Raw genomic sequence first — 14780 nt, forward strand, 5'->3', positions numbered from 1 at the left:
TAACTATAAAACATAAAATTCTGAAAATCTTTATTGCATTTCTCCTAGCCAATGTGAATCTAACAAGACCCCAAACAACAAAATCCGCTCTCCGGTTTCAGAGATCTATAAATTAATAAATTTCTAAATATTGAAAATCAAGAAAGTTTACATGCCAATCTCTGACTTGGCAAACATTTTTTTTATCACAACTATTGGACTGGCTATGGAAGTAATTTAAAATTAACTTAGGCTAGAATTTATATGAATTATTATGTTTTTTTTGTAGCATCCCCTAACTAACTTCATCTTAAATATCCATAGAAGCACATGTTGACTCATATTGATATAATTTATCAGATTTTTAAAATACATATTATTGTTTATCATTTTAAATTTAAGTACAAAAAATGCTTGTTTTATAATAATAATAATATACACATTTTTTTTCTCTCTTTGCCGTTGTTGGTTATCATTAATTATTAAGAAGGTTTCTACATCAATTTTATTTTAGAAATCGTGATGGATTTTCAGGAATTCATGGTTACATCATATATAAAGGGGTTAGGATAGAAGGGAAGTCTGTTAAAAATCGTTTATAATAAGTTATAGCTTCTTTATAAATAGTTATATAAATAAATTTTTAGATCTGAGTGAAATTCAAAATTGGATATATGAGGAGATACATTGTTGACTGAGCGTTGGATTTTGTTTTGAAATATTTAAATTTTGTTTAAGTTGAATTTTTTGGCATTACCTCAGAATTAGAGGCCATATATCCACTTGCTTAATTTAGAATTTATAAATTAATAATTTGATGTTAATTTTGTATGAACATAAGATATTAATATTTTAAGCAACCGGTAACGTGGATTTAAGGCAAGTATTTTTTCTATATGTGTAGTGCTCAAATGGGACATCGGTCAAACGTTAACCCTGCGTAGGTACTTAACTGAATGGGAGGATTCGAGGATGGGATAGTGATATATGTACTGATATTTGCTAAGGAAATATCAGGACAGCTAGAGAACAAGGTGAAGAGTGAAAGTAGTGTGCAGAGATATTTTTTAATTTACTTTAACTTTTCATTTATCGTACCAGTTAGACATTAGGCAAAGGTGATTTTTAAAAATAGGACTAAAAAATTTGATATAGATCTATTACCCCTGTAATCCTATCACAATCGTAATTTTTCAAGCAACACCTACCTAGATCTCATATCGTTCGTGTTTCGACTCAGATAAGTACACAATTTACTTCTTTATCACGCTTTTTCCCTTTCCTTAAATAACTCTCCTTTTTATACTCCCCATGCTGAAGAAGCTATCTGCGACTTCACTTCCATTTTTGCTAACTATCCATCACTCTCAAACCCCCGTTTAAAAATATTTTATTCCTTCTATATAGTAACAATATTATCTCAATGGATTCTAAAGTTGTTTTGAATTCTTCTAGACTTGTTATTATAATTGTTATTAATATATTAGTTTTTTCAAATTTGTTGAATTCTTAATTTGATCTTATTGTAATTACATTTTCAGTTTTATTATTTTTATTATATATATATGTATGTTTGTAACAAGGATTCAATGCTTCCACCCCCTTCCCGAAATCTAGGAAATATTTATTTAGGGGACGTTGCACCCACATTTGTTGTCTCTGTCTTACACACGTACAATTTTCGTTCACTAGTTTCAATAGTGCATGCTGTTAATTTTGATATTAGGTCGAATTGAACTATTATCAAACTTTTAGGTATGAACATTATCTGTGTTCTCTCGTTGGTTTTTACAATATTTTAATTTTTAAGCGAGTTAAGAATATGTGAAGTATTAATATTTTAAAATGCACATTATTCACTTAAAAGTTAAAATACCGTAAAAAATTAACGAGATAACACAGATAATGTTCTTACCTAAAAGTTTGATATTAGGTCGATTCGGTCTAATATCATAACTAACAGTACACTATTGAAGCTAATGAACGAACATTTGAACGGGACGACATTGTATTAGACTGCAACTTTCTTGGCGAACAGAAACAGAGAAAGAAATTTAAATGTAATATAATTTGTTATATTATTATATATTGTATTTCATTATTAATTTTATGAAAACATTAAAAATTACACAAAAATTAAAATGTTGTAAGTACATATTAAATTCCTAAGTTTTATTTTTAATAGGCTGAATTAGGGAATTTCGGTTGAAAAAAATACCTCAGCCCCTCTCAAAAAAAATATCTAAAAACGCTCCTGGCTTGTAACGATATATAGTTTTAATTGTTGAGCTGTATTAATTTAGTTATTGGAAGCTATTAAAACAACAACAAAAAAGATTAAAAATATTATATAGCTTACATAAATATTTATTTTATAATCGAATAGATTGAACTAATCTATTTTAAATTTATAAAATACTTCTCATTCTCTTAATGGATAGTAGTGTACTATAATGGTAGATACTTAGTTAACTATTGCTAAATTCACAATAACCATATTGTCTATATTTGACTATATTTTTTATATATTTATTTTATTTTAAAATTTATAAATATATACTACTATAATAATAAAATATAAAATGTTTAATTAATGCAATGTTTACCATAAAAATTAAATCAATCTTTCGTAATTCTATAATAGTAAAATTAATTAATTTATAGCTACATAAAAAAACGTACAATGAAATAAACTAATTAACATAGACTAATAATCTTCACTCTGAATTATTTTTCGTATGCAATAATGTATCATTAAACTATTTAAACTCAAATTTAACAAATTTATTATTACAATGAATTACTCGAGGTAATCGAGGTACGCTCGATAAATCAATTTATATGGCATAACAATTTTTTTTTGCATTCATAAAAGAATAATAGTGGGGACATATGTCGAAATTTCGATAACTCCGTTATCATATAACTGATATTCGTATTTATATTTGTATATTATGATCTTTTGATTATTGTACTATTTAATAATATATATTATGCATGCATGTATGTATGACGGCGCTTTAGGTAGGCAAATGAAATACATGTTTTTTTTTAATATAATATAAAGAAAAAATAATATTTAATAATCAGGGCTCGGGACTTAAAGCACTTGCTTATTTTTATGGATTGACTTAAAATGTAGTAAAGTGCTATGGAAGTGTATGCCATGTTAAAACACGCTCAATTATAAAATTTGGAAGTGCTTTTTTTTGCTTTTTTTCAAAGATTTTTTAAAAATATGCTTATTTCTAATTTTTCTAGTTATTTTTGCTCTTTTGATTAGCTTTTCTATTTTTTATGGTTTCTTTCAGAAAATCCCTCGGAAAATCTATAAACAATAAGGCAAAATGTCTCGAAAGTGAAGTTTGATTTTTTTTATAATTTAAAGATTTAATTTGATTTTTTAGTTAGAAAATTTTCCTAATCATTTTGTTTCAATGTCATAAATTTGTCTTTAATTATATTATTTTTAGCACAGTTACAAATTATGTCTAGTAACTTTATCGTGTAAAAAGAATGTTTTTTTTTTGTTTGATTAAATATTTTTGCTCAAATTTAATTTTTTTAAATGCTTATTTGAGTGCTTATAATGATGTTTTTTAGCGCTTATTTTAAAGTTTTTTTGGTACTATAAGTCCCGAGCCCTGATAATAATCTACCTGATGCACAATTATTGGAGGGGGGATTTGAGTGTCGTATCCCCCCCATGACCTTTATTTTTTTTTAAAGATTGATTACCTGAATTTATTTACTGATTTAATAGTACATGTTATTGAATATTTATTGCATTGAAAGGTGATGCTTTGGGAGGGGGAGGGAGTTATATGTAAAATGTAAAAAAATTTCATTCCTCCTATAAATATGACCAAATTACGTTATTGTGATCTACTTATAACTGGAAATCAATTTATAAACCGATTTGAAACAATTTAACGGGTGTACCTCTTAGTGGTCATATTTTCAAGTATATCCTATTATTTATTCTGTACATGAATGATGTTGGTTTGGTTTTTAAATATGCAAATGTTAGCATGAATGGAAGGCAATTTAAAATTAATAATTATATTGTACTTTCAACTCATTTGAAGATGGCTTAATATTACAAAAAGATTCACTACTTTTGATATTATTGTTGTTGTAATGATATACAAGTTAACATTTATAATCATAATATATTTTTTTTGATTCTTTCATTATTAATTATTATTACTCTGGTAATAATCAACTATTTAGACTCTAGAGTTAACTCGTAAAGAACTTGAAATATAATTTTTCAAGTTTATTTTCATTTACAGTATACTATATACATACAATCAATCATTATACAATGAGAGCAACCAGTTCCGATAAACCATCGCTAAAAACAGTGCTTTGCATCGGAGCCTCCAATATTGTGGATATCAAAATATCTTAAAAGTGTTAGATAAATGGTAATCTAGCATAAACATAATAGCCAGTGGCTTATCCAGGATTTTGCTTGGTAAGAGATGAACAATAATTTGTTATATAAGAGAGACTTAACTATGATTTATCATAAGTTAGATATGCAAATGTAGAAGATATAATAACACTTTAAACTTTCCTATAATTTTTTTTTTTTTGAAGTTAAACTTCTTTACGCAGGGTAGTGAGGAAAAAAAAGCGAACGGGCGACCGTACGAACAGGCGGCCGTACGAACGCAAACACGGACATGTCGTTGTGCGCAGCCGCGGATTGTCGTAGCTGTATTTTGTAAACATGGGTTGTGTCATTAAGCGACAGTATTTTTGGTTGGATTATTAAACAAAGAATACTCAACAATAATATTAATGAGATAAATATTTAGATAAAAACGGAATGATCGTCCGAGATGATTTCATACGGTCGTCGGGGCGGCGGTGCGAAGCGTATCAGTACGTCATATACATAATATCACATAATAATAATAATATTACGTATTATAATTTCTTTTCTTTCTTTATTATCCTCATTACCCCATTCTATCCATGCCTTACTTTCTTTTTCACTCACTCAGTGAGTACCGTTCAAAAGAAGTTTAACTTCCCGCGCGCGTACTGGTAACACACACACGAGTTTTTTTTTTTTTTAATAGCAACTTTTTTATAAATAATAATTTCAATACATAGTTATGTGACATAACTTATGTCTATAGATCGGATTCACATTAAATACATGTTTTTATTTTTTAAATCATATACACGCAGTTAATGAATGTACTTAAATCATTACTTGATTGACTAAATTTTATAATACATATATATTTTAATATTCCGTTAAGTTTATGTTTTTGCATATTAATAATCACTAAACATTTTCGTAGGTGGGTTTTACCTGTTTTAGCTTAATTGCTTATTTTATCAAATCCAAAATAATATATATAAATTGCAACCATTGCTACCTACTATGTTATAGTACATTTATACAAACAAAACCATTAGCAATATTATACTATTGCCAATAGTGACTAGCAACTAGCAAGTATGTCGAGAATACATTTTTATTCGTTTCCTAATAAATTATTTTATAATTATTCATGTGTTAATACATTTTTATATAGTTGAAATGCCTAAGACTCAAATTTCAAAATTGGAATCAATTAGAAAATGGATTGAGCTATACAATAATTCTGGTAAGGTTTTCAAAATATTAAATAAAACAACATTTTTCTGTCAACATTGTCAAAAGAAAAAAATCAATAACAACTAAAGAAAATTTTCAAATTAATAATTGTCAAGTAATTTTTACATGAATGATCAAACAAATCTACTACTAAACAAACATTTGTTAATAATATAACTTATAAGCATCATTGCATCAATATCAAAAGAAAATTGGAAATAAAAACTATAATTAGGTATGTATAAGTATTGTCAGGCTGAAATAGATATTTTATTATTAAAATGTGAAACAATTATTTTATTTTTATTAGCCTATTAAAAACATTATTATTATTTATATTGAAATACGATTTTTACCGGCAAATGGTAATACAGCGTTTGTCGAGTCACCTAATAGTATATATAGAGACTAAATGAAAATATAGTTTATGTCTTTAAGATGTATTATTAGTGTTAAAGTAATTATCTGGTACGTATTTTTATTATTATAGATGTTACTATATACTTACAATTATGATGAAATTGTATAATTTCGTTTACCAACTGCAGTTTCAAAATTACAAAGATTTTCAAGAAGAAAAATTCGATACGTATACACAATACACGTAGGTAAACGTAGTTATAAACCGAACCGTTTATTCATACCAATGCGGATAGGTCAGTATGCCACTAGCCACTGTCTACTATTGCTATAACTTTGTTAATATACCTATACATTTATAAATATAATACGTATTAATATATTATTAAGTTTACAACTAGACTCGTATCGATTTCGAAGTCCGATTTACAAAATTTGGTATGTAACACGTAAGTAGGTATGTGTATTCCATACATGGCACATGACGTACCTCGTAACCGCTCAAACCGGTACGTAACGATACACTCCAATTTCTACCTTGAAAATCTTGATACAAAAGTTTTGAATTGTTGTGATAACTGATAACATAACGGTTGGTCGGCAGCTGCTACCAGAAATCCCTTAAAACGGACATATTGATTGGACGTTTTCCCTCCAAAACAACAATAATGTAACGAACCCCAGTCAGTGACTACTGACTATTAGATGGCCGCCCGGCATTTATTTTTTATTCTCATTTTTAAGTTTCAATTTTTAACGATATCACGTTTTCTCGTGCAGTCGTAACCGTAAGTCGTACATTAATTGCAAGTGTTTCAAAGTTTCAATATTCAATTCGACGTTTTGTGTTTCAGTCTATTGTCACTAAAATAACTATTAAATTAATTCCTCGGTCTTATCTTCTTGTAAGTTCGTCTTTAAAGATAGCTAGTAAAATATTTTGCTATGTTTAATATAGTACCTATATAGTATTTATATTGTTTTAGTATAAGAATGTCTGCTTTTACAACTCCTCGCAAGTCTCTTCGCTTACGAAAGACCGAACCATCGCCATTTTTAACAAATCGAAAACGTGAATTATTCCCCGTCGACAACTGGGATGAAGACAGCCATGACATTGCTCCTTTACAATCATCTCCTGAAGTATATGATCCAGGACTTGATTCTCCAGATACATCATTTAACATGAATCGCACTCCAATAACTGAATTAAGTCCCACTATGAGTGATAAATTTGAAAGACTTATGTCAGGATCAAAGAATGGACATGAATGTTCAGCAACAATTATCATTGAAGAAACTCCAAATTCTAGACGAATTAAAAATGTCAACACAACACCCTTTGAATCCGAAACTAACAAAGAAGCCAAGACTCCTAAGAAAAGCTTTAATTTAAATAATAAAGCTGTATTAGGAGTAAAAACGTTAAACTTTTATGGAAGTAATCAGGTAAAAATGTTAAATGAATTACTAATAATTTAATAAATACATGCATTCTATTTAATATTGTACATATGTATATGTTTTATTGTTTTGTTTACAAATTTGCACAATATTATATTAATTGTTTACAAATCATTTAATAATATTTGTATTTATTTTTTCATAGATATCACTAGAAGATCTTCGTATTAAAAGATTTACTCGCTTAAATTATAATCCAAAAGTAAAAGCTAAACTATTTAAAGATACAAAATCAACAAATAAAAAAAGACCAAGATCAACCAGTCAAGAAAAAAAATCTAAGGTAAATTTGTTTCCGGGTGTTACATTACCATTTAAAAAAAAGTTGTCTACAAATAAAAAACCATTCGTCAAAATTGAAATATGTGAAGAAAAAGATAATTTCATTGAAAACATTGAAGTAGTTAAGAAAAACAATTTTGATATTTCTAAATCTTCTTCCAAAAACGTTTGGACAGAATATATTAAACAGGAAAAACCTGAACGTATAAAAATTGAGGATTCTGATAACAGAAAATTTTTCAAATCAAAAGTTATTCATAATGACATACCCAATAGGTAAAGCTTTTTTTTTTTGTTACATAATATTTATTAATACAAATTTATTCAATTTTAAAAATTTTTAATTTTTATTGCAGAAAAGATAATAGCTTTAACTTTAAAGTTGTTAACTGGGGTGATGAAAATAGGATGAGTACAGTTGATCAATCTGATTTCAATAACACAGAAATACTTGATGATGGTACAATTGAACAAATTGGACAAGAAGTTAATGAATTGATAGAATTGTTGGATGATGAAGATGATGAAAACGATTCTACAGCTGTACGTTATCCTGGGCTTTCGTCAAATTCTACAAAAAGAAATCACGAAGATCAAGATGGTATGAAATTATTCATGATAAATTATCAAAGTTAAATTTTAATTGAATATATTATAATATTAAATTAATAGAATTGTGTAAAAGATAATTTGTCTCATAGAATACAATTTTAATATTTATGCTTCAGTCAGTGGTGTGGTAATTAATGCTATTGCATTAGCCCCATATATGTATATTATATAAAGTTTTTTTTTAGTTGTATCAAGTCAAACATTTTGTTATTACACCGCTGCATTTAATAATAGTTTTAATAATTATAAATAATTTTTAGATGAAAATTCATGTATTGGGCTAGATTATAAACGTTTGAAGACTGATTTACGAAGCCATAATAATATTGTAAGATGTCATATGCCAGATTTGATTAGAGATGCTTATGTTAATGATGAAAATTATCATTCAGTTTATTCGTCACAAAAAAAGTAAGCCAAAAAGCAATTATAATTAAATTACATTTTTTTATAAAATCTAGGTATTTGTGCAAACCATTAAATGAAATTAATTACATAATTATTTTTTAGTGTATCAAGTACATTTAAATTTAATAATATGGATGTAAATGAATCAATAAATACTTCAAACGATGCCTCTGTAATTTTAAACGAATCACCACAAACAAAGTTGTTCCCTATTTTTACCAATCAAACGCCTTCTCCTAGTCATGTTGCATGGTAATTGTATATTAATTTTTTACTTGAATTATTAATTATTATCTATAAAAATACATTTTTTATATTTTAGTGGAAAACCTACAGCACGGAGAATAAAAAGAATTATTGATGCTACTCAATATCAAATTGATGCTGGTCAAAAGAAATTTGGTGGTTTTTTGTGCAAACAATGTGGTTTATATTATTCTAGAGGTGAACCAGAAGATGAAGCGGAACATGACAAATACCATGTAGCCAAGGACATCTTTAAATATAATGTGTGTAGATTAAAATAAATTGTTTCCTTTTATAATTTAAACTTAATATTTATATTTTAGAGTTTTAAAAGTGAAAAAGTTCTTTATCAAGACACTACTGAGCGTATTGTTGTTATATCTGGCTCGGATTCTAAAATGGCATGTTCAAAAGCTTTAGAAGTTATATCATTCGTTGATGTAGAACTTGGCTTTAACACGCAGAATTCTGTTTTACCTGCAACTAAAAAGGTATTTTTTGGTTTTCTCTAGTAATAGATAACATGGTATTAATAATTAACATATTCATTACACCGACATTTGATATTTTAGGTTTATTTGTATATAAAAGATAAGCAGGTGATTGGATGCCTAGTAGTAGAATTGATATCCGAAGCTTATCGTAATCTAGAAACTGAAACAGAAGATATGGTTATTGTTTCTGAAGAATCATATCCTGTAAAAGTTGGTGTTAACCGTATATGGACTAAATGGGATTGTCGTAAAAATGGAATTGCTTCAAAACTCCTAGACTGTTTTCGGTAAGATTATTAGTTATTTATTGTTGGTTATTGCGATTACTGTAAGGTTATGTTATGAATTTATGATATTCCCTGTAAACTATTATTGTGTCTACCTTATAACCGTAAATTGGGGGGGGGAGGGCTTAGTCTCTACATTTTTTATTATGTGTTTCAATAAATTGTATATTTTTTATTAGAGAAAATTATATAATGTAGTATGTAATTCCTAAACAGGTTATCCAATAGGTATGTGTAATGTGAACGTTTAATGTTCATGTATGCATTTTATATTATAAATTAATAATAAAATTAGAATGATTGAGCTACGTTAATATTTTATAACGACAACTATATCAGGTAATGTATACACCATGACAAAATAGATTTCTTAAAATGGAATATGCAACATGCGATGTATTTAGCAGCTATTATTATCGCTAATCGGAAAAATGAATTAAATTACAATTTGTATGGTTTTGTTAAATAAATAATTTTGAATTATTTATAATCTTCTATATATAATAAATGTTACATTAAAATTGTAAGATTTATATGTAGGGGGTGCGAGACTAAAGTCCTCTACTGGACTGTTCTATATTTATACTTTTAGGCCCCTCCTAAAATACCAAATTTATACCTATCTACAGACTATCTCAGGTTAACACTGCATTAAATTATTATAAGACAATTTAAGTAAGCTTGTCCATTACAACTTAAAGCATCAAACATAGAAAAGTGATGAGGTATGGCTACTAATAAACTAATTCCTTTGAAATATAATTATATCTTAAAAATCTGGGATAAAGAAAAAAATTGGTATAATATTTCCATAGTGTGTTGACCATAATATTTTATCAAAAACATAAGTTTATGGTTCACAAATTCAAATTAACCCTACATAGGCCACGTACTTCTATAGAATACGGGTAGTTGCAATCTAGTTTTTATATTTTAGTTTTTAATGGATTTTAACTCTATATTTACAATTAAATACTTAATATAATAATATACTTGTATATATTGATTTAAAAGAGCAAATTTATATTTTATTTTTAACTTCTAAATAATAATATTTACCAAAATGAGAATATAATTGTAATATTTATTACAGTAAATTTGTTTTTCTAAACTTCTATGTTACTACATTTTTATAATCTTACAGAAAAAAATGCTTTCATATTCATATAAAATAAACTAAAAAAAAAAATACTTGTGTGTAAAAGGTTGCTTGGCATACAATGTTAATCCAACATAAATTAAATTTAGATAACTACGGAAAGTGCTATGAACACTATTTAATAATAAGCTAATTAAATTAAACAATGCGTCATTTTAAGATACTGAAATGTAATATAATTCCAGCAGTTTTAAAATACTAAAAATAAATTTATTTTCTGATGGCTTACAATAGTAATCCAAGAGACTGGTGTAAGATTAAACTTGGAAATTTAATGTGAAATCCTCTAAAAAAAAAAAAATTAATACCTATGTAGTATATATGTTGTAGTTACTAGCCGGAATTTGATTTCTTTGCGTATGGTTTATTATTTTGTTAGACAAATCTACTTATAATAATTGTCTGTAAATTACTAAATTATATAATGCTGTGTTAATATGTGATAGTTGCAAATTTTCAATAACAGATTTAAGTTTACCAGAAAATGTAATAGATAGTGGCAATAACCAATGAATACAATTTTTTATTAGAACTGTTATGTTCATTAATGATTTAATATTATTATAATTGTTTTAGGAAAAACTATGCATACGGTCATATATTGACACTTCATGAAATAGCATTTACAGTACCCACACGTGCTGGAAAACAATTCATTAAAAAGTACACAAACAAAAATGATTATTTTGTTTATACTGGGTGGTAGTTACGTATTTTATTTCCTAAGTATAATAATTATTAACTTATTTTTTTTACTGTTAAAAATAGATTAAGACCTAGTATTAAAATTAATATTTTTATGAATATTTAATATTGACTAAGTTTTTAAAATTTTAGAAACTTATTTAATTACTAGATCAATATAGCTTACTTTCAAATATACTAGTTTGATGTTTTCATAGCTTGATGACAATTAAAAATCTATTTTTATACATATCAAATTATAATATTATAAATAATGTTCATTGATGCATCTCTCAATCAAAATAATTTCAAAATACTTAAAATTGTATTACGTTATTTGCATCAAATAAGTCACATTTAAGTTACTATATCCAAATTCATTTTAGTGTATGTTATAAACTTTTGAATTGTAAAATGCATAGTCCTAATTGGAGCAACTTGTATAGTTTATTTAATTAACTAGAGTTAGTAATAGTTATGTATTTTCTATTTTATTAATAATGTTTACTTGTAATTTTATCATACTAAATAATATGTATCATTTTTATAATATAACTGTATTTAATTTATTAACAAGATTTTTTAATTTTAAAAAGAAAAAAGAAAATGTTTACTACAAAAGGCTTTTTCAGAAAATTCTAGACCATAATAATTAATTTATTATCTTATTAACTGTAGACATTGAGGATGGCTTAGTATTAATGATCTAACTTAACATGATTTTATTACATATGAGTAATTAGATGGTTAGGAGAAAATGTATTTTTGATAAAACCCTATGTTACAATTATATGTTTAAACAAATAAACTGCATTACATTTGCAATAAATACCAAACATTTAAATAATCAATGATATTTAAAACAAAGAAAAAAACAACTAAAAGTATATTATGTATTTTCAATCAAAAGTATATTATTTAGATTATTTTAAATAGGTATAGAAATAAAAGAATTAAATACATCCACATAGCAAATTGATATAACAACATTTGTGATTTTAATATTTTTAACATAATTTTATTATTAATTTACAGTAAATGTATTAACAAAATACTTACTATTGATTTTTAAATGACAAAATAATGAATAAATACAATTGAGATCCAAAAAGGAATACACTAGTGCATACTAGTTAAATTTAATAAAATAGTATGAGCTAAGATTTACAGACTGAAATTAATTTAACCAAAAATAGAAATATTAAATTATACTTTAAAAATCAAATTAATTAAATAATTTAAATAAAGTTATGTATATATTCCACAAAATATATAAAAAAAAACTTCATAGAATAGGAAAACATTAGGAGGTCAAATACATTAAAATCAGAAAATAAGATCTGGTTAGAACAGGACAAGGGTAGATAGGAATAAAAAAAAAATAGCTATAGCTTGAGAAGTTAACAACAGTTAATTCTAGCGAGCGCTATATATTTAAGTTGGATTTATAATACTAACACTCCAAAAATTAAATTTGTATTTTTACTGTTAACACTGTATTGCACATTTAATTATATTTGGCATTTAAAATTCTAAAGTAAAAAGCAATGATAAATTATTTTGGTAACAAATTTATGTCTGCAAAGTATATATGGCTCATTGCTTGTTCTGCTGATATTCTATGAGATGGATTGCACACTAGAAGTCTTTGTAGTAAATCTCGCATTTTTGTTGTTGATTTGGGTACTACCTAAATTAACATCCATAATAAAACAATCAATTAACTATTAATAGCTTTAAATTAATTTTTGTATTGTTATAACCACAAACCTGTACAAAAGTCATATTAGGCTGATACATTGGCATTGGTTTAAAATCCGGCAGAGTTGTCATATTAGGCCATGTCTCATCAGTTGGTGTTCCCAAAAGTTTAAATATCCGTTTCAATTGATCATCTACGTCTGAACCAGGAAATAGAGGTCTTCCAGCATTGGCTAACTCTATACAACATACTCTTTAATAAACTCTGCAAAAGGATATTGAAGTGCAAATAAATATACCAGCAAATATACATCCAGCAGACCACATATCAATAGAAGTTGTGTAAAGTTTAGCACCAAATAGAACATCAGGAGGTCTGTACCATAAAGTAACAACTTCTGCAGAATAACATTTAACTGGTATTCCAAATGCTCTAGCCAAACCAAAATCAGCTAGTTTCAATTCTCCGTTCTATATAAAGGAAATTAAATTAATATTGATCTGAATAAATTGTTTTGTTTTGAGAATTCTAATATAATAACCTTGTTTATAAGAAGATTTTGTGGTTTAAGATCACGATGCAAGACATTGTGACTATGGCAAAATGCTAATCCACGCAATAATTGGTACCTAAAATTATAAAATTTGTTTTAATTACATTAATTTTATAAAAAATGATTGTGTTTTCATACATGAATGATTTCACAACATTAGGGTCAATTTCTCCATTCAAACTATCAAAATATTTTTTCAAATCTTGATCACAGTGTTCAAAAACAAGTACCAATTTTTTATCACTATGAAGTACATCATAAAGTCTTACAATATTCTTGTGTTTCAACTCCTTCAGCAAACAGATTTCACGCAGAGCCGATGAAGGAACACCCTAAAAATATATTCTACTTTAAATACAAGCATGACTTAATCCCTTAAATATATACCTCGTCATCATCATCAAGTCTCACACGTTTCAGTGCAACAATCTCTAAAGTTTCACGGTTTTTTGCTTTGAACACCGTACCGTAAGTGCCTGTTAACAATTATCATATAGGATATATTATACATATTAATCTGTATCAAAGTACTAATTGCATATTATGGACTTACCCTCTCCGATCTTATCTAGTTTTTCGTATTTTTGCATGTTTTCAATGAAGAATATCAAAAAACTTGTACGAGGAGGATATTAAAAGCGGTTCATCTCAATCAATAGGTAACTAATCAGACAATTATCTAATCTTATGTATCCAAATATTATTAAAGACTAGAGTATACTATAATATTATATTACAATCTGTATTATGTGCGGTACTGTACCACAGGATAGATTACAATGATAACATTTATTTATTCTATATCTGAAAATAATTGTGAGACTGTATGCAAATGCGCTTGGTTTTAGTACATTAAAGAATTAAGATCTATATAATATTCTATATAGACAATAGAGTTTATACTGATATCATTTAGTGCTGCTCACGGTC

The 14780-nt window shown here is 26.5% G+C and overlaps 2 protein-coding genes across 3 annotated transcripts; one reads left to right on the plus strand and one right to left on the minus strand.

The window, feature by feature from the left end:
* The first annotated feature begins 6632 nt into the window (after positions 1-6632).
* On the plus strand, positions 6633-11791 carry LOC113552269 (N-acetyltransferase ESCO2-like). 2 transcript variants are annotated; one of them, XM_026955061.1, is made up of 11 exons: positions 6634-6747; positions 6814-6864; positions 6946-7408; positions 7569-7981; positions 8062-8306; positions 8578-8728; positions 8828-8977; positions 9048-9234; positions 9295-9462; positions 9544-9752; positions 11488-11791. In XM_026955061.1, exons 3-11 carry the CDS (start codon positions 6953-6955, stop codon positions 11615-11617), a joined length of 2109 nt encoding a protein of 702 aa, XP_026810862.1. In that variant the 5' UTR covers positions 6634-6747; positions 6814-6864; positions 6946-6952; the 3' UTR covers positions 11618-11791. The 2 variants fall into 2 exon arrangements, with proteins under 2 accessions (XP_026810861.1, XP_026810862.1); XM_026955060.1 differs by having other exon boundaries at positions 6633-6864.
* Positions 11792-12766: 975 nt separating this feature from the next.
* Positions 12767-14760, minus strand: LOC113552236 (cyclin-dependent-like kinase 5). Its single transcript, XM_026954998.1, has 7 exons — positions 14404-14760; positions 14238-14326; positions 13989-14182; positions 13839-13926; positions 13596-13767; positions 13366-13535; positions 12767-13285 (listed from the first exon to the last, which is right to left on the minus strand). The coding sequence occupies exons 1-7, from the start codon at positions 14438-14440 to the stop codon at positions 13151-13153; spliced, it is 885 nt and encodes a 294-aa protein (XP_026810799.1). The 5' UTR covers positions 14441-14760; the 3' UTR covers positions 12767-13150.
* Between the last annotated feature and the right edge of the window lie 20 nt (positions 14761-14780).

Source organism: Rhopalosiphum maidis, chromosome 2 (genome assembly GCF_003676215.2).
Source record: "Rhopalosiphum maidis isolate BTI-1 chromosome 2, ASM367621v3, whole genome shotgun sequence".
Taxonomy (NCBI): Eukaryota; Metazoa; Arthropoda; class Insecta; order Hemiptera; family Aphididae; genus Rhopalosiphum; species Rhopalosiphum maidis.